Source organism: Trichosurus vulpecula, chromosome 1, assembly GCF_011100635.1.
Source record: "Trichosurus vulpecula isolate mTriVul1 chromosome 1, mTriVul1.pri, whole genome shotgun sequence".
Lineage (NCBI taxonomy): Eukaryota > Metazoa > Chordata > Mammalia > Diprotodontia > Phalangeridae > Trichosurus > Trichosurus vulpecula.
This window is the reverse complement of record NC_050573.1, coordinates 419,167,972-419,194,771: the sequence shown is the minus strand read 5'-3', so window position 1 is coordinate 419,194,771 and position 26,800 is coordinate 419,167,972. Positions and strand designations below refer to the sequence as shown.

General features: G+C 38.9%; 1 protein-coding gene across 2 annotated transcripts in view; it reads left to right on the top strand.

The window, feature by feature from the left end:
* Window positions 1–25,744, top strand: part of SLC38A9 (solute carrier family 38 member 9) — a 99,393-nt gene extending 73,649 nt beyond the window's left edge. For both annotated transcript variants that reach the window (XM_036741146.1, XM_036741145.1), the window contains exons 13-16: window positions 5,625–5,738; window positions 17,060–17,208; window positions 19,541–19,630; window positions 23,048–25,744. In XM_036741146.1, the coding sequence (XP_036597041.1) occupies window positions 5,625–5,738; window positions 17,060–17,208; window positions 19,541–19,630; window positions 23,048–23,213 (519 nt within the window). In that variant the 3' untranslated portion in view covers window positions 23,214–25,744. The remainder of the gene's footprint in view (window positions 1–5,624; window positions 5,739–17,059; window positions 17,209–19,540; window positions 19,631–23,047) is intronic.
* Window positions 25,745–26,800: the final 1,056 nt, after the last annotated feature.

The window sequence follows — 26,800 nt, the reverse complement described above, 5'->3', positions numbered from 1 at the left end:
CCCAAGCAACAAACTCCATAAAGATTAAGATGGATCAGATAGAAGTGAGTCATGCCATGAGACAACAAGAATACTAAAACAGAAGACTGAAAAAAAATAGAAGAAAATGTAAGATATCTCATAGTATGACAAATTGAGGAGAAAAAATTAAGAATCTTTGTACTATCAGAATGTATGGGGAAAAAAAAGACCTAGACATTATATTTCAAGAAATCTTAAAACTGCCCATATCTCTGCACACCAAAGGACAAAGTAAAAATAGAATTCACCAGTCATCTCCTTTGAAACCCTCAAATTAAAAGCTTCCAGGAGCATCATAGCCAAAATCCAGGATTCCAAATCAAAGGAAAAATACCTCCAGCAGCCAGAAAGAAAGAAATGAAGTACCAAAGAGACGATCAGGATCACACGATCAGGATCCACTGTAAAGGAGCAGGGAACTTGGAATGCAGTATTCAGAAGGCAAAGAGTACATTCGTACGTATTTCTTGAGTTTTACTGGATGAGTTTTATATATACATGCATACATACACACGCACTCATGTAAGATGGAGAGAGCAAGCACACTGTAAGCATATCCTTGGCTTTATTTACTCTGCCTTATTTCCATATGTCTACCCATGTTTCTCTGAATTCTTAATTTTCATAAATTTCTTTCAGCGAAGTAACATTCTTTTTAGAAATTATATTTTATTTGTTTATGGCGGCCAAGAATAACTTAGCAAAAGTTGAGTACAATGCTACAAGGGGAAAAAAGGAATCCTTAGTAAAATAGAGCACTTCAAGCATTCCTGATGAAAAAATCAGAACTACAGAGAAACTCTGAAGCTCAAACACAGGAGTGAAGAGAAACATAAAAATATAAATGTGAATGATGAAAGGCTGAAAAAGAATAAATGGCCTATATTCAAATATAGAAAGATGATAAGTGTCCCCTCTGAACCCTATCATCAGGGGTCATATAGGGAATTTCATTAGATATGGTCTGGGAGTGGTTTTGTTATATCTTGATGAGAGTAAGAAAAGAATAGAAAGAGGAAGAAGAACACACAGGAAGGAGAGAGGGAAGGGAAGGTTTGTAAAAATTAACTCTCATAATTTGGGTGTGCAAGTAGATGTCAAAGAGGGAGGGGGTTGGGGGAGTAGTTGACACTTGAACCTCACTCTCTAAACTGGCCAAAGGAAAGAACAATACACCTATGTATTTCACTCAATATATTTCACTCAGTAGGGAAAGGGGAGGAATGAGAAGGGGGAATTAGGGGATAAATTAAGGGAGGGAAGGGTTCTAAATAAAACAAAGAATGTTCAAAAATATAGTCCCTGTCACAGTAGAAATTAAAGTAAACTGAGGGACAAGGTTCCAAGCAAGATCAATTTATTAGGTTAGTAGTAACCAATCAATTGCATCAGTGGCCTCTCTGAGTGACCAAAGATCCTGAGGACTGACAAGAACTTCTGTAACGATAAGCCAGATGACAGTGCAAAATCTCCAGCACGCTAAATCTTCTCCTGATTGGCCTGACATTACATCATAATCCCAGTTGGTTGAAATTTTAATGAGGTAGATTAAGAGTCACCTCAGCTCCTCCCCATTGCTTCCTCCCTGGGAGTTGGGAGTCATTCTCAGATGTCTGCAGACATGGGTGTAGTCTGCAGCCTGCTCTGATTGAATCGACTTGAATTTGGTGGTTGAAGTTACAAAGGAACTTGAATGAGGGATAAGAAGGTAGTGAATGAAAAAAAAATAGTGAATGAAGTTACAAAGGTGGAGATTCATTTCACAATAGAATTGAGTCCTAAGTGGAGGTGAAGGGTGAAGTTGCAAAACAGTTTGGATTTCCTGTATTAGAGTATTAAACCCATAGCAGCTTGATTAAGTCTTAAAAAGAGAATTAAAATCAAATTTCAATTTTACGGTTTTTCAACCACCTTTATAAGGTGACAAAGAATGGGAATCTGAGGAGGTGGAATTGGAGAGTGGCAGAATAAGTTGTTATGTAGATGTGGTGGAATATATTGTGCTGTAAGATATGATGAAGGGAATGGTTTCAGAGAAATCTGTCAAGATTTGTATGGAGTGAAGTAAACAGATCTAGGAAAAATTTGTGCAATGACACCAATATGGTAAAGGCAAACAACTCTGAAAGAATTAGGAACATGAATCAGCATAATAATCAACTATGATTCCAAAGGACTAAAAGAGAAACATGTTACCCACCTCCTGATAGAGAAATGAAGGGCTTGTGGTGCAGAATGAGAGTTGGATTTTGTTTTGTGCTTGTTTGTTTTTAATATAGGCAGTATGGAAATTTTCTTTGCTTGACTATACGTATTTATAACTGGGGTTATGTTTTTCTTTTGTTCTCCACTGGGGATTAAGGAATGGGAGGCAGAGAAGGCGGATTTTTGTTGATTAAAATTTTTTTTTTAAAGAATGTTGCTTCCCTGTAAGAAATTTATGAATATGGAGAATTCAGAGAAACATGGGAAACATAGGAACTAATGCGGAGTGAATAAAGCAAAGTGTGTGTGTGTGTACTATACAACAATGCAAATGAAAAGAACACAAAAAAGAGGGGAAGGGAAGAAGGGAGAATTGAGTATACGTTGAGGGAGAGATTACTCCTGAACCGAACAAACTATAAGGATGTGCAAAAATAATTATAGCTCTTTTTGAGCTGGCAAATAATGGGAATCTGAGGGAGTGCCCACAAATTGGGGAATTGATTAAGTATAAATATAAGTATACAAATGTAATGGAATACTCTTGCACTGTCAGAAATGATGAAGGAAAGGATTTCAGAGAAACCTGTGAAGTCTTTTATAAACTGACGCAGACTGAACAGAATCAAGAGAACAGTTTTTACAATGACAAAATGGTAAAGGCAAACACCTTTGAAAGAATTAAGAGTTCTTATCGGTGTCATGATCAAGCGTAATTCCAGAGGACTAATGAGGAAACATGCTACCCAACTCCTGATAGAGAAATAACAGATTCAGAGTGCAGAAAAAATATTTTTTTGGACATGTGAAACTGTGTTTTGATTGACTACATATGTTGGTCTCAGTTGGAGAGGAGGGAGTATGAGAAGACATATTTTTACTGATTGAAATGAAATGTTTCTTTTTCTTTAAAAGGAGTTCAGTTTGAACTATAGTATTGGTCACCATACCATTTCCCCTTAGGAGTGGTCCCCCCACTCTAGGTCTGTTTATTGTCCCCAGTCATCAGCAGCCGCATCTCTCATCCCACTATGGAGCAAAAGCACAATCCCCAACCTAGGGTTCTTCTGAACTCTGTATTTCATCAATTTGGGGCCCAGATGGCTCCAAGGAGCCTTCAAGGCCTGGGGTGACTCTGGAAATAGCTAGTCAGCTTCCTAAACCCCTGATAGCACAATGAGTCCTTGAAGTTTGTTCCCTGGATAGATTAAGGACCTGCTGGTGTTTCTGATGCAATAGAAACTACAGTCCCGGGGAGTCCTCCCCAGAATTTCTCATAGCCCTGGCCAAGGTGGCTTTTACAATAGCTCTTCAGCTGGGGCAGGCTGCCTGGTGGGCCACCCCTACTTCGCAGGAAATAACCACCTATTGGACATTGGAGGGTTTTCTTTAGTAGCTCACAGGAACAGTTGACACCTAATTGTGGTTTTACATTTCCTGCTACTGGATTTACTGGCTCAGGTAGGGCAAGGGATCATAGAAGTTTATGCCACCTCCTATAGGACTCTAAACCAAGTTTTGTCTTAGAATATAACTACATTTTGTTAGTTTGGGGAAGTTTTGGCTACACCTATCTACAATGAAATTAACCAGGGCAAGTTGCTGATTCAGTGCAGCCAGATAGCTGTCCACGTTGGTCCTTCCAGCATTCCCCTTTGATCCCACCAGTAACAATGTTGACATGGGAGAGGCAGCATAGCTTGAGGTTCACTCCTGTTACCTGGGGTCCCAAATATAACCCAGGAATAGAGGTACGACCAGATAGCCTAGCTATCTCCAGGAGTAAGAATGCTATGATTGAACCTCCAAAGCCAGCCAGTTTCTACAGCCTTTGCCACAGCCCATCAATCTCTAATGCTCAAAACTGAATTTCACGGCCCCCAGATGTTACAGAACTCACCTTTACAAAGACTTGGTCCTTGTTTTGTGAGAGGAGATGCCCTTGCAATCCTGAACCTCCCCAGTGGTGGTTGAGACAGGCTCTGGGTGCCCATATGATCTGACACCTTTGGGTCTGGGAGAACAGCCGTTGCTAAGTGCTTATCCTAACATCACTCCCTCCCCCATCAAAGCACCAGTGCTGCTTTGTATAATCCGGCCTGGTATGAGAATGTTCCTTGTGTTGCCACATCCAGCCATGAGTGTGCCTTTCACCGTCGCCCTCCTCCACGTTCCCCTCCCCCACCCATCAGTGTCCTCTGAGCCAGAGTTCTCTTCCCAGTGCTACAGATTTAAGGACGGATTTCGTTGCACTGTCAACCAGGGCAATATGAAGTAGATTGAAGGAAAGGAAATTAAAGTGATAATATACATATTGGATCTTTAATCTGTTTCCTTAGCTTTCAGAGTTATTTATGTTCAGAGAGAGTAGGATCGTTGCCATAATTTAGTTGTGCTGAAGGGTTTGGCTGTAACTTGTTAGTGCTGATAGATTGCAGATTCGTCCGACATAGTCTCTGCAGCTTGGCTTCAACAGATGGCTGTATTAAACGTCTTGAAGCTTTTGACTTTCATGGGGCCAAGAGAGTGAGGGCAGCAACAGATGGAAGCAATCCCTTGTATTTAATGTTCTGTATATGTTTACTGAATCCAACAATAACATTGCACATCTGTTTGAACAGCTGTCTTCTCATTTCGTTTTGTTTGTTGTTTAGGTTTAGTAAACATGTCTTTAATACTTACTGTCTGATATTTTGGCTGGTGGCCCTCCTTTATTAACTATAACGTATCCCATTCCTTTTTTATTGTGATCTGCTTTGAGGATTTGTAGAATGAGTTAATTTGCTTGTGTAATTATTTGTTTATTCTTAATGTATAGTCTCCTTTTGTTTTTCTTATTTATTAAATAAAATAATTCAGAGCTTCTGTAGTGTTAGGCATTAATTTCCTAATTGAATGAAAAAAACACTTACTTAACCTGGTACTAGGTGCCAAGCATTTTGCTAAGTACTGGAGATTACATACTCAAAAGCAAAGACAGCTCCTGATCTCAAAGAGATCATAGTGTAGTGGCTAAGACTATACATGTCAGGGGAGTGGTGCTAAGGAAGAGATAATTTCCTCATAGGCATCTGGGAAATCTTAGAATTTTGTGGCTGAAAATGGACATATGCACGATTGGTACGGAGGGTACAGAAGCCAGTATTAAGGAATTTTAATTTTGTTGACATTCTTTCAGAATAAGGTGACACTTTAACATATGCACTGTCACTTTAATTTCTTTTTTGCCATCTGTTTTATATATTGATTGTGCATTTGGTAAATTGAGTGAGGACTGTTAAGAGAAGAAAAATGAGGGAGACTCATTTGGTACTTATTTGTAATGTGATTTTTATCGTATTCAAAGTGACCTTAGCATGGTTTTAATAGAATAAATATACCAGATCCTGTGTTTGCAGGTGAGGGATCTGTCCATTGCTTATTTTCTGGTGATGCTAACTTACCTGTACATCGGTATCCTGGTTTTTGCTTCATTTCCCTCTCCACCATTATCCAAAGAATGCATTGAGCAGGTAAGGAAATATGCACCGTACACAAATGTTTATACCTGCACGTTGTGGAATGTTTCTTTTCCGAAGGAGCTACACAAATTCTATAACACTTTCAGAGAAAACAGATTCCAGTCCCTTGTCCAGTCTTTCCTAAAGAATAAACCTAGTAGCTGTCTATATGACTGTTGACAGTTAGGTAGTGCTGTAGGCCAAAAACATTTATTTAGTTCCTACCATGTGCAGATAACTGTATTAAAAACCAAGGGAGATAGAAAGATTAAATGAGACTAGGCCCTTTCCCTCATGGAAGTCACAGCTTCCTAAAGATAGAGCACATGCACAAATAATTATAATACAGAATAATGCATGGAAATTTCATGAGAGGTACAAACTGAGTACTTTATGATAGCCAAGCAAAGAAGAAGATGTTACTAACTGAGGAATCATAGCAGGCTTCATGAAGGAGATGGCATTTGCCTTGGTCCTTAATATGTAGGTAAGATTTTATTTGATGCAAATGAGGGGGTGGGGTATTCAAGATGTAAGAAATAGTGTGAGCCTAAAGCATGGTGGGGGGTTGGAGGGAGGGTGGCAATAATGTGGGAGCATATGGGGGTGTCTACTCCCATTCTAGAAGTGTCTTATCAATGTGAAGCAGTAAAACTAAAAGAATAGTATTTGTAGATGCTTTCCTTCCAATCCCCCCAATCGTGCCCCCCACCTACCACCATCATTCATATTTATTCTTGATGTTTATTCTTGCATATTAAAACCTTTTTTTAGTTCAAGTAAAAACTTTACATATATATTAAAAATTAAATATATGCATATATGTAAATCTATGTATGTAAAATTCTCACTTGAACTAAAATTTTTTTATTATTATTTTTTAGACTGCAGCAAAACCAATTAACACCAATCTTCTCCTTTGCTTTTTGTATACTTGTATTATGCCAAGTACAGGAACAAGATAATGAAGGGATACTTTAAGCTCAAACAAGCTGGTCTTGTCAAATAGCAAGGTCTTCTAGATTGGCTAATTGAAAAGAAAAAGAAATAAGATTAAAGCTCTAATTGTTCTGAAGGGTTGGAGAAAAGCCTCCATCTCCTTTTTCTAAATTGTCTGGCAGGTTCCAGGACAGCCTTGGATTGTACTTCTGAAAAGTCCCTTTACACAGGGTTCACACGGTTTATAAAAACAAAGGTGACAAAATTTATTCAGTTGATTTTTTTTTTTCTCTTATAAAACCAGTCTCCTCTTGACTCAGGAAGGGTCTTGCAGGCAGTTGACTGGGACTTTGCTAGGACCTGGTATAAACATCCGATTGATGCAAGTTTAACAATACCGAAGATAAGATGGAAGTCATTTGAATAGGGTATGGTAGAGTGGTTTAGATTTCTACAAATCAAAATATAGTGTAGACAACATTTCATATTTCATTTATATTCCAAATATTCAGACTTCTTGTGAAATGCTTTCAAATTATGCTGATATAATTTCCTACTTCCCAAAATCTGCTGAAATGTTTGCCAAACCCAAAATAACTCTTTCATAAACCAGAGCTTCACATTTGAATACCTAAGACAGTCTCTAACAAAAGAATGCTGTCTTCTAGACAAATGTCATTAATATGTAACTCTTCTCATTCATAAATCAATCAGATTAAAAAAGGACCTTACCTTCTAATGTTACAAATGCATCAAGCTCTAGATAGTCCCCCAAATTTTAAAATACTTTTATATTTTCCAAAATTAAAATGCAAGAAACTTAAAAACAGCACCAATATAAAATAATTTCATCACTTAATATGTAAAACACAAAAACAAATTGACAAATACACTAATCCAGTTAATTGCATTTTAAAATCATCTGTGTGTAAAAAATTTCTATGCATCTGGATTCTACTTTTGCTGTTCTATGCTCATTGCATTCAGAAATCATTATAGAATAGTTACCCGTTTTAATCTTATAGCTACATTATGTGGCATCAGCAGTTACTATCCAGAACACAGATCAACTATAGATAAACAAATAATTGCCCCTAATTTATCAAATGCAGTAAAAATCCAAAATTTAAATTGCTCAATTCCAAAAGTTGCTACATAATTACAGCTACTTTCCCAGATCCATGAGAATACTAGTATATCTGAAATTAAGCTTGGAAATCATGAGAAGTCTCAAAACTAACTTCAGGTCCCTGAGGGAGGAAACCAGCATTTCTCCAAGGGTAATCACAACTCCACAGACATAGTAACTCAGCTGTCTCAACTGTTCTTTTCTTTTTTTCAATTGAAGTCTAAAAAACTTCCTTAAATATTCATTGCCACTTACAACAAACCTGGGCTTGTTTTTTGCCATTTTTTTTAAGTTGGCCTAAATTCTGGCAAAAAATGAGAGCCTTGTATTGGTCCCTGCTTAAGGGAATTTCTATTCTATGAATCAGAAATTGATTTTAAAATATTCTACTTTGAAGAACATTTTTATCCATTTCTCATTGTCTTTTGTCTGAACTTTGGTCCTCTAATGTGTCAGTGTAAACTCTCCTATTGTCTTACTTACCTGTTCTTTTTTCTGTTAACTGACTGAGAGTGTTTTCTTGCAAATCGCAAAACCGTATTTCTTTTTATATCAATTCACATGATAATAGCATTACAATAGCTAGTAAGTGTCTGAGATGGGATTTGAATTCAGATCTTCCTAACTCTAGGCCCAGCATTTTATCCACCTCATCACCTACCTCAAGTAGCAAGCATCAGTTAACCATGCATGCTGCAATAAATTGGAGAAGGAGTAAAAAAGAGAGTGAAAACAAAACAAGCCTGTTAGCAAGAATGAAGGCTGGTGATAATTTCTTTTTTTTAAATCAATTTTTTACCCACACATTTTCCAGAGCTATTGTTTTAAACGGTAGTAACTGGCAAAAGTATCCACACTTAGAGATGATGGCTTGGATCTCCAGAGTAGCATCTTTGTAGCACCCAGGATGCTCCTAGCCACAGACTGAGACATTATTATCAATAATTCTACAAAGACCACCTCGATTTAGACTTCTAGTTTTGTCTCGTACCCAAGTACTCTTTCGAAAGTATCAGGACATTTTAAGAATCTATGGACACTAAATATCACTGTATAATCAGGAGGGCAAAAGGTTTGGGGCTTGCATGTTAGTATCGATGTAGAGAGCTGGGATCTCATTCCATCTTCTCAAATTTAGCAATATATTGTATGAAGTCATCTGTTCCTGGGAAATGTTTTTCCCTGATAATTCTGCATCAGAATGGTCTGTCCTTACATCATAGTACCCAGATTGTCTGGCTGGGCCCATGTATTCATAACCTCAGAGTTTTTCTCTGTAGTATTGGTTGTTAAGAGTACATGAGATGGTCTTTCCACCTCATTTCCAGGGCAGTAGAACTACTTGTCAGGTTCCAAGTCAAGCAATGCCCTTTCTAGTAGTTTCCTAGGAAGTATTGCTAAAACCTGCTTCTGATAAAACTTAGTATAATTTAATAGGGCCTGGTAAATCTAATCACTTTAGTCTTCCAATAGAAACCTTACAGTCAAGGCATCACCCCTTGATGTCATTGGTCCTCCTCAAAAATGAAGGACAAACAGCATTAAATGCGTACTGTGTGCCAGACACTGTACTAAGTGCTAGGGATACAAAAAGAGGGAAAAGACAGTCCCTGCCCTCAAGCACCTTACAATCTAATGGAGGAGACAACATGCAAACAAATATATACAAAGCAAACTATATATAGGATGAAGAGGAAGAAATGAAAAGAGGGAAAGCACTGGACTTAAGAGGCATTAGGGAATGTTTCCTGTAAAAGGTAGTATTAAGTATATTCTTTACTTGTTGGGAAAGATTTATGCCAGCCTCCAGTCCCAAGAGAAATAGTTTGATCTTGCCTTTCTCAAGGTAAGAATTTGACCTCAAACAGAGAGGACCCAGTATGCTTTGAGGTCCACAGCTGAAATTGGCTTAGTCCCAGATCAGGGAGGTGATTTAGGACTGTTAAAGGAAGAGCTTACACTGGCATAGCTCAAGACTTCGAACATACAAGGTGGCTATAAACACAGACGTGGACAATATTCACAAATACCTCTTAGTGTATCTGGCAGACTTGGCCCTCCTCTCAAATGGTCACATTCCATGAGCCTGAATGAGGAGTCAGCAAAGCCAGGCAGCTCTGATCTTGTAAGAGTGTAAAGGTCTTCTCACCTCTGTTTATTTGGCAGCAGAAATCTTTTGAACGGGAAAAATCCTAGCCCACTGATGGCTTAGCTTATTATGCATTGGAATCTGAGTCAGAAAGCACCATTTAATTGTCAAAGGAAAAATACCATATGATGTTCTGCATCATAGCCACAAGCCTGCCAGAGAGTTTTCATTAGTTTATCGTTATTCTAAATTCAAGCATTTGTTCTTCTTCAGGGAAGGGTATCCAAACTGAGAGTCTGCTCAGGCCCTTGGACATCATTTTTGCTCTTGACATTTTTAAAGTAACATTTACAGGAGCCTTCCACATGTATCTTGAGACTCTCCCACAAACACCCTAACTTCTCAGTTTCTATGACATGCTCTAACACCGAGTGTACCTTTGATCTTGCCAGCATAAGCAAGTGTTCTACTTCCATGTTCATGAACTCTGAAATTCCTTTATCTGATTATATCTTTAAAAGTTCCCTCTTTCCCTTTGCCTTATGACCCCTAACTCTTTTCTCTTTCCTTATCATGACCTTTGGTCCCTCCACCCTGCAATTCTTTCCCTGGCCTTCACCCCTGTACTGGCTACATTCTCCACTAATTCTTATCTTGGCCCCTTGATGGACCATATAAATTCACCATTATCCTTTCTACTTGAATCCCTTGCCCCCTTCACTTGTAGTCAATCATGCTTTGCCAAGTGTAACCTTAGATTACTCCTCCTATCTGCTTCTTTCATTCCTATTCATATACTATTGAACAGAGGTGGAAAAAAATTACAAGACCACGCTGACTGGGTCCACCACAGATTTGTGTTCTGTGATCTCAATGGTGCTCTCACTGCATCAAGGCAATAATTTTACATCTCCTTAATGAATTCCCTGTCCCACTCCCTAATGGATGCCCTAACCCACTCACCATAGCAACTGCTCCAGACCTTTTCTTTCCTCCCCAAACCTCCCATCACAACCTGTCTTCCACACTGTCTTCTCCTTCACCGTTGTCCCACATGAAGAAGTGGCCCTTCTGCTACCCAAGGCAAACCCTACTATGTGCACCCATAATCTCTTTCTATCCCCTCTCTCTTCCCCAGCACATTGCCCCTTTTATCATCTGTACTCTTCCACAAAGCTTCAGTTTTTCCCTACTAGCTGCCTCCCTCCTGCCTACAAACATGCCCACGTCTCCCCCATCCTTAAAACCTTGATCCATTCATCCCCACTGGCTATACTCTGTATCTTCTTCCTTCCATGGCTAAACTCCTTGAAAAAGCCATCTATATTTGGTGCCTCCACTTCCACTTTTACTGTCTTCTAAAACCCTCCACAGTTTGAAAGACTTCTGACCTCGTCATTCAACTGAAACTGCCCTCACCATATTAATAAATACTCTCTTAATCAAAAAACCTAAAGGCCTTTTCTTAGGCATTCTTCTTATCTTGTCTGCAGTCTTTGACATTGTTAACTTCCCCTCTTACCCTAGATGCTCTCTCCTTCTAGGTTTCTGTGAGACAGCTTCCTCCTCTCTGTCTTCCTCTCAGTCTTAACTCTCCTTCTTACTCTCCTTTGCTGAATCTTCCTCCAGGTCACAGCCACTAAGTGTGGGTGTTTCCCAGGGCTCTATCCTGGGCCTTCTCTCTGTCTCAATCTCTCTCTCTCTCCCCCGCCCCCCTCTCTCTCTCTCTCTCTCTGTCTCCCCCACCCCACCCCCAAGGGTTGGCAAACTAGAGCCTGCTGCTCAGATATGGCCCGCTGCCTCTTTTTATGTGGCCCATGATCTTAAAATTTTTTGAATAGTTGAAAAAAAATCAAAAAAGAGTACTATTTTGTGACATGCAAAAATTATGTGAAATTCATATTTCCAGTGTCCATAAGTAAAGTTTCATTGGAAAACAGTCAGCCTCCTTTGTCTATGCAGAGAGTAAGTAGTAGTGACAAAGACCAGGTGTGGGGCCCTCATCACTTGGCACTGCTGCTGGGCACACTACAAAATGCAGTGATGGGGTTAAAACTCCAATGTTTTGCATGCCATGCATTGTGCCAGACCATCATTTTTTTAATCTCATGTTAAAACAAGGAAAAAAAAACTTTTAACTGTCATACTTTTAAGGCAGTGGAATGTGGATTATTTTATTATCAAATTAGATGTCAGAGCATTGAGTTTATAATGCAGTGACAACATAGCTGTCCTAAAAGAATCCAAAATACATCAACATTGCCAGACTAAACACTCATCACAGTATTCCAGCTCACAGGACAGCAACAGTGAGAAAAACTGCAAAATTTAAAATGAGTTATCTCATCAAGGCAGAATTTGACAAAAATAAAATATAAAAAAGAAGTCATTGCAACCAAAGTAAGTTTCTGAGTGGCTTATTTGTTAGCCAAGCAAGGAAAGCCATTTATTGATGATGAGTTAATTAAATCACGTTTGATTATGGAAACCCAAGAAATGTGTCCAGAGTGAGTAGACGTGTTTAATACTGTTATGCTTTTGGCTCAATTAAAATTATACACTCTGACTCAAAAGAAGAAATATGAGAGAACACCCCCAACCCACCCCAATTTGTGTTGCGCATTGCCCATGTTTTTTAACTTTTTCAATGTACTAGTTGGTTGTGCTGATTTTTTCCTCTTCTTCTTTCCTTTTTTTTAAAAATCCCTTTTGTTGTGAGGGATAGCTCTCTAGGAGGGGGAGAGATACAAGGGAAACTATGATGACATGAAAAACAAAAGACATCAATAAAAACTTATTTTAAAAGAAATCGTATGCTCATGATTTCACATTTACTGTCTATTGTGACAAAGACATTTTCAAGTACGAGATATGATCAGCATTAATAGATGAATTTTAATGCTAGAGAACACTAATTCTGAATCCCAATGAAATGAAATGTTAGCCTTCCAAAAAAAGAATGCCTTTCTTCTCATTAGTAGAGCTGTGTTACAGAAAATTGTGCATTATTATCATTATTATTATGTTTTTAATTTTGACAAGAAAACTTGGTGGAAATTTGTTTTTTTCTTGTTACGAGTATCTGTATAAGCCTACAAAGCCTAAGATAATTACTCTCTGACCCTTTATAAGAGAAAGTTTGCTGACCCCTATTCTGTACTATCCCGAAATTCAGTTAGCTCTCTGCAGATAATTATCCAACCCTGATCTTTCTCCTGACATACATTCTTATGTCAACAATTGCCTATTGGACATCTCTAACTGGATGTCCTAAAGGCATCTCAGACTTAATATATCCAAACATAACTTATTGGCTTTCCTCCTAAACCCTCCCTCTACCCAGTTATTTTGACACTGTCAAGAACATCACCATCCACCCAGTGGTTTTCAGTCGTGTCTGACTCTTCATGACCCCATTTGGGTCCCAGCAACAATACTGGAATCGTTCGCCATTTCCTTCTCCAGCTCCTTTTACAGATAAGGAAAGTGAGGCAAACAGGATTAAGTGACTTGCCCAGGGTGACGCAGCTAGTAAGTGTGTGAGGCCAGATTTGAACTCGGGAAGACTCCAGGCCTGGCACTGTATCCACCTAGCTGCCACTCCCTGGTACATAGTAAGTGTTTAATAAATGTTTGTTGCTAACTATAGTAATCTTGAACAAGGAAAATTTCATAATATGGAAAATGTAGTTACACAACTCAGGGTTAGGTATAAATTAATATTCACTTCATCAATCCAAAACAATAGTTACTTTATCTTGGAAAATCATGTCCCTAAAATCATGCAATCCCTTTAAGATCATTTCCTTTAAGAGCTCTCTTCCTGACCCCTGCTTCCTCCCGAAGCTGGTCACAAAAGACCTCCCCCATCTGATTAATTCCTTTATTCCCTGCAGGAGAAGAGGTCAAAGATCTTAACTAGAATTGAGGTATTTTCTTTTATAACTGGTTACCACCCTTAATCTAGTTTCTGAGTCCTTAGCTTTCCTCCTTGATCTTTTACACACTTTTCTTTAAAAAAAAAAAAAGGCAGGAGGGGTCAGCACAAGGGGATTTTAGTAGAAGATAATTTTAGCTGAGGACATTGTTTCCTGAGAAGTTTAACTAAAGTACTGATAAAGTCTCCTTCCTTCAGCTAAATCTGGAAAGGATGTTAGACTGGAGAAATAGTTATTTCATAATATTTTCAGTTGAACTAAAAAGGAGGGGCTTTTTTAGGTTCTTCATCTTTTTTTATTATTTAATATTTTTAGTTTTTAACATTGATTTCCTCAAGATTTTGAGTTACAAATTTTCTCCCCTCCCCCCCACCCTAAGATGGTGTATATTCTGATTGCCCCTTTCCCCGGTCTGCCCTCCCTTCTATTACCGCACTCCTCCCCACTTATTCCCTTTCCCCTTACTTTCTTGTAGGGCAAGATAGATTTCTATACCCCATTGCCTGTATATCTTATTTCCCAGTTGCATGTAAAAACAACCTTAAAAGGGGCTTTTAATATACTTCATAATTCTCTTGAGAGGAAGCATAATGTAGTAGAGTGAGTGCTAGATTTTGAGACAGGAAACCTGGGTTAAAATCCCAGCTCTGACACTAGATATGTGGTCATGAACAAGAGATTTTACCTCTCAGCCTTAGTTTCTTCATCTATAAAGTGGGAATTATAATACTTTTGCCCTTAAGGAAAGCACTTCATAAACCTTATAATGTTATAAAAATGTCTGATTGGTTGTCCTGAGAATTATTTTGCCTCTCACACATTTTAAATGAATTACAAGTTGTTTAGGGGCAAATTGAATTTCACAAATGATGGCCTATTACATTTCAGAAAGAGATCCTCTGTTGGTATATGGTAAAATCCACTGGTGGTTTGTTACAAAAGAATTCCAGAAAGTTATGATTTCTCCATTTAACAGATGCTTGTAGATCCCTTCTGTGTAGGAGGTACTGTACTTGGTCACCAGCCTCTTCCCTGAAGGAGGCTGAGGATTATACAATATGGTCACAAATTACAGTGGTTTGATTCAAGGAAGAACGTGAAAACATCTGTTCAAAATGCTCTAAGAAGGATTGAGGAGGGAGAAATCACTTTTAGTTTGGGGCTGGTGTTGGAGAAGAGAAGGTGGTGTAGAATGGCTTCAGGAAGGAGGTGAAACCTGACCTGGGCTTTGGAGGTGAAGATGTCCATTCCAAGTTTGGAGAATTCAGTTTTCAGGAAGGGAATTGGCTAATAGTCCAGTTGGGTTACAGTGTGTAACTCGCTAAGGGGCATAATGTGGAAAGGAACAGTAACAGTTCAGTTTGTAAAAGACCTTTAATGCCAGGCTGAGTGTGTATCCTATTACTGTATTTTATCAGAAGCATCTCGTTGGCACAGTGGATAGAGCTAGAGCTATAGGCCTGGAGTCAGGAAGACCTGAGTTCAAATTTGACCTCAGACTAGAGCTATGTGACCTTGGACAAGTCACTTATCCTGTTTGCCTCAATGTCTTATCTATAAAAATAAGGATACTAATAACATTTACATCTATCTGTGAAAGACATTTTCAAATACAATCAGCATTAACAGATGAACATGTGAAATCAATTTTGATGATAGAAAGATTGGCAGAAATTCATTTTCTCTCTTGCTGTTTAAGTACCTGCATAATCTTTGATTTTGCCTCATGATTCACAAAGCCTAAAATGTTTACTTTCTGGCCCTTTTACAGGAAAAGGTTCACTGACCCCCTGAGGCAAACAGGGTTAAATGACTTACCTAGGATCACACAGCTCGTAAGTGTCTGAGGCCAGATTTGAACTCAGGGAGTATTTCGTTTGGTTATCACATCAACTCCCTTTGCAGCTTTAAATCTATGATCCTGTGATTGCCAAGAGAAAGCCGAGCAGACTTAGGACAGACTCTAGAAGGCCTTCTTTGCTTAGAGAGCAGGAGAAAGAGGCTGAAAGGGATCTGTTAGACAAGAAGAGAACTAGGCGAGAGAAGCTTCACAGGAGGCAAGGGAGGGAAATATTAATGAGAGAATTCCCACTTCTTAAAACTTTCTCTTCCTCTTTGAGAGATTTTCACACATAACTTCCCTGGGATCTCCTCTTTTTCTCCCATCACAATTCACCTTGAAATTATACTTGGCTGGCTGTCCATGGCTTATCCCTGCTTCCCAGTAGTATAGGAACTCCTTGGAGGCAAAGACCGTGTCGTTCTTTATCTTTGTGCCTCGATGTCTGGCACTGCACCTTGCTCTCAGGAAATACTTAATAACCATTTAATTGAATTTAGAAAAGTAAAGGAGGATGAGGCTTGAGAAATTTGGTGGCAAGGAAGATTTGGCAATTGGGTCATTGGAGAAAGTGGTTTTAGTAGCACGGTGGAGAAGGAAGCCCACCTCCAGGGGATCAGCAAGTGATGATTATCACAGAATTGCTAACTTTGTTATTTGCTTTATAGAGGAATTATAATTAATAGTAAAATGTAAGCATTGTAGTCTGACATCTGACCCAGCCTGGCTGTGTGACCAGGGCTAATAAGTCAATTAACCCTCAGCTGTAAACTGACAGTAGTCACAGGCCTGAGTTGGCAGAGGGAATTTTCTCACTGGGGCTTCCCTATGCCAATGAAATCATGGGTTCATTCAGGGGGAAAAAATTAAATTACTGTTCTGATAGCAGCTTTGGTAGTTTCCTTCTCTTCTTTGGCTCCAGAATCTCTTAGGTACAGAAAATTTACTGGGAATTTTTCATTTCTGATGAGCAAACTGGCCCCAATATACAATCTGTATCTGGTTCTCCCGACCGGCATGTGTATAGCATCTGTGGTTCATAGAAAGGAATGAAGAACAATTCTATGTGACAGATTTTCCAAATATCAAGTCATTTTGGGGAGGCAAGAATGGAAACAGGAAGTAGGAAAATTATACCTTTCTGTTTGGTGATATGGCTGATACTTGGCTGAGGCAGAAGCCTCCATAGATCACATGAGGGAATGGTAAAGTCACTGCTCTTCTCCACAAAGTTACTATGAATGAGAGAGTATTAGACTAAAATAGTCATTTTAGATGGACAAAAGTCTAATCTGAGTACTTACACTGAAAAACAAGTCTTGCCCTTTCATGTATTGTGTTTAGAGTTTATTTGTCAAGAATTGTTTTGACATTTTCTTACTAATGGTCTTGGATTAGAATTTTTTAGACAACTTCCCAAGCAGTGACATCTTGTCATTCATTGGAAGGATATTTCTGCTGTTCCAAATGATGACTGTGTACCCACTCCTGGGCTACTTGGCTCGAGTCCAACTATTGGGATTCATCTTCGGTAATGCTTACCCTAGGTAAGGCCTCTTTTCTGTGCCAGTAGGATTTCTGCAGTGCCAGGTTATGTAACAGACACAATTAAATTTGCCATCTCAAAATAGAGAGCATTTTAAACTATAAAAATCTCCTTCAGTTCTATATTGGTTACTCAGGACAGATTTTTAAACTCTTTTCCCTGGATATCTTTAAATAGGGAAGACAACCAAGAATCACAGATTTCAAGATAGAAGGGACCTTCAGAGTAATGTAGCCTAACAGCTTCATTTAACAGGAGGAAGCTGAGGCCAAGAAAGATTTTAAGTAATTTGCCCAAGGCCATACTCCAGTTATCTAGAATGATTTAAGGACACTCCAGTCCGGAGGCAGGAAACTGAGCTAAATGACTTCTGAAATTAATTGGATTACCTTATGATCTGGTTGGGGAGAAAACTCTTATCTGTGACCTACAGTCTTGGAGAGTTGCCTGGAGGACTGACATCACATGACAAACCCTTGTCCACAGCCCACCGAGAAGAGGCAAAAGCTATGTGACCCTGCCTGTCACTCCATGATGAAAATACTGTTAATCCCTTCAGATTCAGATAATTGATAGGACGTACGTGTGTGTGTGTGTGTGTGTGTGTGTGTACAGCCCCTTATGCTTATAATATGGAGCTTGTGAGAAGCACACTCATGTTTTAATTTCAGTTATTATGAGTTATTTACATATTTGAGCAATGTGAGTTAGGGCAGATTGTAAAAGAAGAGTTAAGGTGTCTGCCAGCCTTTGAAGCTCTTTAGGTTTCATTACATGTTCATATTTACAAAAAAAAAAGTCTCAGCTTTAATATATTTTGATATAATTTTGATCATATATATATATATATATATATATATATATATATCTATAATATATTTTGATCAAGTTAAGTAAACATTTTATTTTTAAGTCTCATTTACTATAGTCAAATTTTAGCAGCTCCTTTAACTCAGTTTTTTGTTCCAAATGTAATAGAAACTCCTTGGAAGCTACATGACAGTGTTAAGCCTGGAATCATGAAGACCTAAATTCAAATCCAGCCTTAGACACTCACATCCTGGGCAAGTCACTTAACTGCTGGTTGCCTTAGTTTTCTCAACTGTAAAATAAGTATAAAGTAGTACCTATCTTCCAGGGTTATATGTGAGGTTCAAATGAGATAATAATTGTAAAGCGCTTAGCACAGTCCCTGGCACATGGTAGACACTATATAAATGCTAGCTGTCTTTAAGATCTATTAAATAAATAGCACTTACTTAAAATAACTGCCATAAATTTGCTAAACCTAAAGTTGAAAGCAGCTAATTCTCCTTCCTCAGGAGATTTGAGACAGCAGCAGCAGCAGCCTCAGCATTCCACATGTGGGAGGTGGATTTCATCAAATCCAAAGCTCCGGTTGTGTCTTACACCCTTTGCATTATTTATGGTCAGATGAAATCAAATAAATACAGTTCAGCAGTGGGCCAAAAAAAAAATCCTTGGCTCATTCTCTTTTGTTCTTTGTGCTCTTCCCTCTCCATAGGGGCCAAAGGATGGCCCTTTGACTTCAGAGCTCTCTGCCTGAAAACCAGCCAGTGTCAGAACAAGCTTTGGGAGCTCCTCTTTTGGTCCCTCTCCCATCCATCCAGAGCATGAGCCAGGATACGGTCAGCCCCACAGAGGCATTTGCATATCCTTTAAAAAACGTGGCACTCCTTGAAGAACACATTTGCTGTGTCTTTGTCCAGCACAAAGAGCAAAGCCTCAGCCAGTGTCTTAGTCAGTGAGTGTTCCACATCGCTATGAAAGGTTAGGTCCCTGAGCAGACAAGAAGGATATGGGCTAGAAGACTAGACATTTTTTAAATCTATTGGATCATGTAGCAGACCACCTGTTTACTTTAGCATGTTTTAAATTATCCTTCCCCTGATGCTTTTCATTTTCTCTGGTATAACTCACTGGGTTTCATCAGCCTGTGATCATTCTTTACTTTAAAAGGGTTTGCTTTTATCTGGAAACTCAGTTAATTGAGAATCATTTTCCTTGGTGTTTCTCAACCACAAGATAGTAATAATCGCATGTTGCATATAGATGATCTGTAAAATTATGCCTGACTGTTAAAAGGGTTTGAAATCTAGTAGAACCAAAGTCACTAAATGTCCTTTTGATTTGAGTAACCGATTCATGCTAAAAGGTGAAGCCAAGTGCGTACCCTCGTTAGGTATATCGTTGTCATTTCGGAGAAGTGACGAATGAAATAAGTTCTCTTTCAAGAGTTCAATGCTAATTTGGTTTTTGTTTTTCTCTTTTTGTTTTGTTTCTTTCTTCCATGACCGCCTCTTGATTCGTAGTATTTTCCATGTGCTGGTTCTAAATCTCATTATCGTGGGAGCTGGAGTGAGCATGGCCTGTTTCTACCCAAACATAGGAGGAATCATAAGGTACTGATCACTGGCTTATAGGAAATAGCCTTTCTTATGTCTAAATCTACTTGTGTCGTGGTAGCTTCTTCAAATATGCCTAAACTAATCATAGCTAAGTGCTAGCTTTTAGCAAAAGTCAAGTCGAAGTTTATCCACTCCCACTTGGTATTCTTGTAGGCTGGGTGTTTTCTTGGATGGCCCTAGTCTCTGTCCGCCTCGGGTCCCATTATTCCTTCCATCTGATCCAGTTGCTGTTACTTTCTTTTTTTGGAGGCAGTCAGGGTTAAGTGACTTGTCCAGGGTCACACAGCTAGTACAGGTCTGAGGTCACATTTGAACTCGGGTCCTCCTGACTTCTGGGCCAGTGCTCTATCCACTGTGCCACCTTCTGTAAACCAAAAGTAGAGATCTTCTTTTAAAGAAACATATGAGGGCAGGTAGGTGTCACAGTGAGTAGAGCACAGGCCCTGGAGTCAGGAGGACCTGAGTGCAAATCCGGCCTCAGACACTTGACATACTTACTAGCTGTGTGATCTTGGGCGAGTCACTTAACCTCAATTGCCCTGCCTCCTCCCCAAAGAACCATGTGTATATCTTTATTATATATGTGTGTGTGTGTGTGTGTGTGTGTGTGTGTTTGTGTGTTACATACATAGTATCAGCCGCAAAAACCCACTGCCCAAATATAGAGGAGTTCTGGTTGAATCAGAACAAAATTACTTATTAAAAGGGAAAGATATTAGGCACGTATGGTGGGGCAACCAGGTAATGGAGTGCCTAGGAGAGGCAGGGGCAATTTATACTTGAAAACCACAAAGGGGGAGGTCCCGGGAAGAGTTAGAATAGAGAGTGGACAGTCTTTTCTAGGACCAGGTGAAACACAGAAGCAGAATGTTTTGCGGTAACAGTTGACCATAAGGCTGGTTTAAGCAGGCTTGAGGTACACAGCTCGGCACAGTCAGCCAGTGAACGCCAGCAAAGGCATCTGGGAGTGAGCAAAACTTCTGGCTCACCGCAGGCTGCTGATTGGCTCCTTTTGGCAAACAGGCTTACTCTGGGTCCCCTATATCTGTACAATAAGGTGGAAAACAGACATGTGAGTCTCAGGAGTATTTTCACAATAGAAAGAGAGAATTTTAAATTGCTTCCCCTAGGTGTCAAAACTCTCCATACAGGTGGTAAATCTATACCTTTTGTACCTCACCTCTCTTGTGATTCTGAAGCCTTTTTTTATTCTGGGCTCTGGGTAGATCCATTTACCTTTCTTTGTTTTATTACAGTGGGGAGGAATCAATTGAGGTGAAAGCTTTGTTGGAGAAAATAGAAGGAAATCTAGCACTGAAACGTTTTGCCAGAGCATTGTTCTCAAGCTGGGGACTCAGAGATAAAATTGGGGAGAATTTAGATTATTTTATTATGGCTCCCCAGAGCAGAGAGAGAGCATTTACAGTGGGAAACCCACTGAAGTAATGAGTCAGGAGTAAGGTGGGGAACAAATAGGAGTCACTGAAGAAACTGAGCACATGATGCCACAACTGTTGCATAGACTTTTTAAAAAGTTGCACATAAATTAGGGTCACAGTTTCGTATACAATCTTCTTTTTCTGCTCTTCATTGTATAGGGGAGTGTTCATAATGTTTGGTGTTTGTCAAGTTCATAAAAACAGTTGTTTTTAAAAGAAAAAAATAAAAGAAAATGTCCTCCCTAACTTCATTGTTAGCCCTACAAATCAAGTTATCCCAAAATGCCTACCTGTGTGTCTGGAAGAGCAGAACTTTCCAACATTAAAAATATTTTTTAAAAATGTAAAAATGACTCACCTTGTATCCCCATTTGTGTTGTACACTAAGCAGATTCTTATTGGCCTGGAACTCAGTGTTGTCTTTCAGCATCTCTGATCCAGTTTCTTAAAGACTGGACCTTCCTGTCTCACACAGACTAGAAATACAAGGGGTACTCATGAACTCCTTCCCACTCTGATAAACATGGGAGCTTTGACTTCTCCATCTCTGACTTGAGCTGGTTTTGTCCTTCAGACAACTTCATGGCTCCCCTAGTCCTGGGAGCTTACCATATTAATGCCAAACTTAGTACATACTCCCAGCCAGCCTGGCCTACTGCAGTTCAAGAGATCCTCCAGACTCAGGCTCCTGGGTAGCTGGGGTTACAGTTGTGTGCAGGCCCACCTCCATTTTTCATTCCTATCTTTCTTTCCTTCCTACCTGTTCTTCTTGCCCTAATGCCCCAAGTACTTGAAGGGGTAAAAGAAATGGATCCCTGTTTCCTGTAATTTCATATCCTTCATATAGTCTTTTCCCCCATCAAAGACATTCATTCTACTTGCTTCTTTTGTGTCCTACCTAGCTGCCCTTGTCATTGGGAGAAGAGGGGTTCTGGGATGAAAGCCAATTAGTCTTACAACATATGTCTATGATTTCACAGTCCACGGTTTGTCAGAAAATATTTAACCAAATATATACTGTGTGTTGAACATTATTGGAGGTTATACTGAAGGAATAAAAGACTTGATTCTTGCCCTCTGGGTATACTTTTCTCTACTACAGGAGATAGATAAACACAACACAAAGGAAATGGAAAAGTCCCTTCCTTGTTATCTTTTCCAAAAAAAATTTATGGTAGATTGCATAAATGGAATGAGAATTGATTAGAGTTGTACATCTTTAGGGAAGTTCACTGGAAGTTGTGCTAAAAATTCCTATATACATATATAGATATAAATATATATAAAGATCTCTCTCTCCCTCCCTCCTTCCCCCCCCCATCAGATCTCTGAAGGCAGAGTCCTAAAGTCCTTGCCCAGCACAGTTGTTTCTCTAATCCTCCTTAGCAGAGAGAGAAAGAGAGTATTTAGGAAATGGGAGGGTCCTCACAAATAAAGCCCTGTTACTTATTGCATGGAAAAGACTTATAGGACCCGTTAAACCTTTATTCAAGAGAACTTGAGTTGTTGAGGAGGAAGAGGGTAATTACGGGTTCCTTTTTTGTTACAGTCCTTAATATTTATAGTGAACGCTACTGAGGCACTTCATGTCCATCTTCATTTTTAAACTGATGCCAGCAGACCCTTAAAAACTCAGAATGCATAATTAATTTGTATAAGATCAAAGCTGGGAAGCCTATCTCCAGATGTATCTGGGGATGTGGCTACAGTCAATGACAGCTGGATCTTTTGGGAAAAAATAAGAACTCTTTATCAAGCAGATGTTCCTGAACAGATAAAGATGAACAGGAAATAATGTTTTATATTAACTTTGATGGGGAATTTTAAAAGTTTTAAACCCTAGTGCCTTTTCTCAATAGTCATGATTTCCTTGCCTTTTCAGGTTGAGGGAGATTGAAATCTTACTGTGTTCTGTTTGTAAAGTAGAAAAACTCAAGAAGAACATTAACACAGTGAGCTTTGTGTTTTGCAGATATTCAGGAGCAGCGTGTGGCCTGGCCTTCGTGTTCATATATCCGTCTCTCATCCACATAATATCCCTGTACAACGAGGAGCGCCTGACATGGCCCACGCTGTTAGTCCACGCCTTCATCATCATGTTGGGCCTTGCGAACCTGGTGGCTCAGTTCTTTATGTGAAAGCCCCAATTGTTTGCTATTTCATGGTGTTTTGAGCTTGTATAACAGCTTGGTGTAAACCGAGTTGTAAATGTTAATTGTGATTGATAGGATTTTGAATGTCCTTGAGGATATTTGAAAACAAGGGAAGAAGGGCCCCATTGACAGGGATTTTTATGTGTGTCAAGAGGGCAGAGGCAGAAAGAAAACAAGATTTGTCTTCTTACCTCCTCTACATCTTTTACTCACTCGACTCTAGTTTGCTTTTCCAAAATTGTCAAAAACCAGGTAAAAGAAAGGATTTGCTTTCCCAGGCAGAAATAGTTTTGTTAAGCCTTAGACTATTTGACACTCTGCTGTTCTGCAGACTTAGGTATTCTCAAGTCCCAGGATTCCTGTACGTGAACCTGTCATAGAGCAGCACCTTTTTAAATGGGAAGAGTTGCTACTCTGTGCTTCAGTGTCTTTGAATCTTTTCTTGGTTATTAGGCATAGGAGTGATAGCTTGGCTATGGAGACTCTAAAAAGTTCTTCTAACAGAATTATCCCTAGTTGTCCTCAATGCCAGTTGTTGATTCTTGTCCATAAAATCTTTCAGGAATGAGATTTACTCTCTTTAAGAAATGACTTTTGAGTGCTTTGCAATCCATGGGAGAGCAATTTAAGGGACTTTACTACAGAACAGTAGTGAAAATAGAGATTGCTGTGAAGGCAATCAGAGACCGCTTCCGCCTTACTTGGTTGCCTTCATAGGAAGAACTTGGAGGCTTAGAACTTCAGAACTCCATACTTGTCCAAGGTTGAATAATTTGCTAGTCAATCGCATTCCTGAGGGTCATTTTGGTTTTTCCTGTTTTACAAATCTTGTTCCCTTGCCCTGGTATTTTATCCACATGGAGTGGCTTCTTTTTTTTTCCGAACATATGTTACCTTATTCTGATTAATTTATAATCTGCCCTTCCTCTGCTTAGATTTCCATCTTTAGCCTCTTCCTTTCATGACTTATTACCTACTTCAGGTTTTTAAATTTCTCTTCTAACAGAAGAGAGCTAACTAATTTCAGTCCAGTAGCCTGCAGCTTTTAGCATGACATTGAGATGTTCAGTGAAACCATCACACTTGTCATCCTTCTTCTTTGGAAGGTTTTTGGAAAAAGCTGTAAATGCTTTACAGAGATGGGCTAAGGCAGATGTCATTGAGTTTGCTGTCTTAAAGAAGCAGCTCTGATGATCATAGAAATTACCTAGGAGTAAAGAGTAAAGTTATGTATAAAAATCAAAGTACTATTCACGGTAAAGGGAATTTTACAGTTTACTTGCATCAAGTTTATTCTACAAATACAGTTTTGAAAAATGTAATGGCAACTAAGGTGTCGACAGATCTTTCTGTTGTTTCTATCTAGACCATGACTGGAAAACCAAATTATCCATTATATATTGATTATTAAGTATTTATTGAGAGCAAGGTGCTATACTGGGTACTCTTAGGAGATCCAGCAATGAATAATATGTCTTGTCTTCAAAAGGTGCATGTCTAAGGGGCAGGATAAGACACACACAAATATCTATAATAGCTTGTAATGTTTGATAGGTGACTTAGGGGAATGCTGAAGGAATTCCAAGAAGGAAGCCAGCCATTGCCGAGGATGCTCAGGGAAGGCTTCATGGAGTTTTGGTGTGGAGGGAGGTGGAACCAGGGCTTAACCTCCACTTTCATAAAGGAAACTGTAGTGACCCTGCCACAGGTAGAGTCTGAAATTTTCATTCTTTCTTTTAACAATCTAAAAACTTAGATAATTGGGTCTCTTCCCATCCCCAAATTGGAACACATACCTGAAACTTAAATGGAACTGATTTCATTTAACACTGAGAAACAAGTTTTTTGAGAACCATTTGCATCTTTATCGACTTTGTTGTACTCTTTACATTTGAATGCCTTTTGCTTTTACCCGCTAATGAGATTCCTCGGTAAAAAGTATAATTTCTTATTATGGGAAAATAATAACTAGTAATGGGGTGGGTATTGCATTTTTTAAAAGTCCAAGTTTAGTTCTGCAAAAACTTTGATTTATTTAGGAGTCCACATTTTTAAAGCCCTGTTAACTTATTACTTCGAGCTTATTTATAAGAGCGGATAATACGGAGGCTGGATTTTTTTTTAAGCACTGTCCTCATTTGCACTCTTCAAATCCAAACTTAACTTTAAATTGTTCTTTTTTTAAAAAATCAGTTTTACTTCAGTTCTGGTGTTGAAATTTATTTCCAAGTCTGGGTGATACTTACACAATCTGTTGTTATACTACTTTTGTGCTAGAGCAAAACTAATCCTTACACACACACACACACACACACACACACACACACACAACACACACACACACACACACACACACACACACACCCCAAAGTACCCTTCTGCCCCAGCTATCACCTACTTTATGGTTATCTATCTGCTAATTGCAGATAGCATAATATGTAATCATGCATTGTAAGAACATTACAACCCAGAGTTCTCAAATGTAATTTATTGTCTTTTTATATATTAAAAAAAAATTAAACCCAAATTCTGGAGAACAACTACCCTCTTGTATTTTTGTGTTTGGTTGGATTTAGTAAGTTGCATATTTAATAGCTCACTTATTGAATTCCTGTTGTCAAAAATGGCAAAGCAGTGGTACTCCTTGTCTTTGCCTAAGGAACAGCATTCTTTCACCTCTCCTTCCACCCAAGTGAACATCCCAAGTGGCTTTGCTACTCAGCGGCTCTAGAGAATGCCTAAACCTCAGACCAGGATTACATTCGATGATGATGCGAGACATTTAATAGACCAAAACCTAGGAGTGAAACACAACTATGCACTTGCTTTTTATTTAGTGAACCTTATAGAGCAAATTTAACCCTTCATGTGAGTGTGACCCAATCTCCTGATCAGCTAGAGAAAGGTACATCAATCTTCCAGAGCAGTCTAGATCCCCAGAGTACTTTAGTTTCTTCATGTCCCTGAGGAACAGAACATTCATCCAATTTTATTCTTCTGTTTTTCCCAGTTGTTTTTGAATGATAAAGGGTGAGGGGAGGAGAGAAGGGAATAAACATTGATTAAATGAGCTGGAGAAGGAAATGGCAAACCACTCCAATTTCTTTGCCAAGAGAACTTCAAATGGGATCATGAGGAGTCAGACACAACTAAAACAACTCAACAATAACAAGAGCCAGGCACTGTACTAAGCTCTTTACAATGATTATCTCATTTGATCCTTACAACATCCCTTGGAGTATTTGAACTCAGGTCTTCCCGACTCCAGGCCCAGCTCTCTATTCACTGCAGCACCTAGCTGCCTTTCTAGTAAAACAAGAAGATGTCTTGTTAACAATTACGAAGTTAAACTTCATACTTGATTTTTCTTTAAATGGAGTATTTTCCCAGTTAAAAATGAAGGGAAATCTCGTCTGTCTGACTCTCACATCTTCAGATGTCTAGATCCTGGGGACATTTGGGTCAGGCCCTCAATGGCTAGATGACTCATTTAAAATTGTTTCTAAAACATGGTAGTACATTACAAGGGTTTCTTTGAATCACAAGTATCTAAATGAGACTTTTTTTTCTTA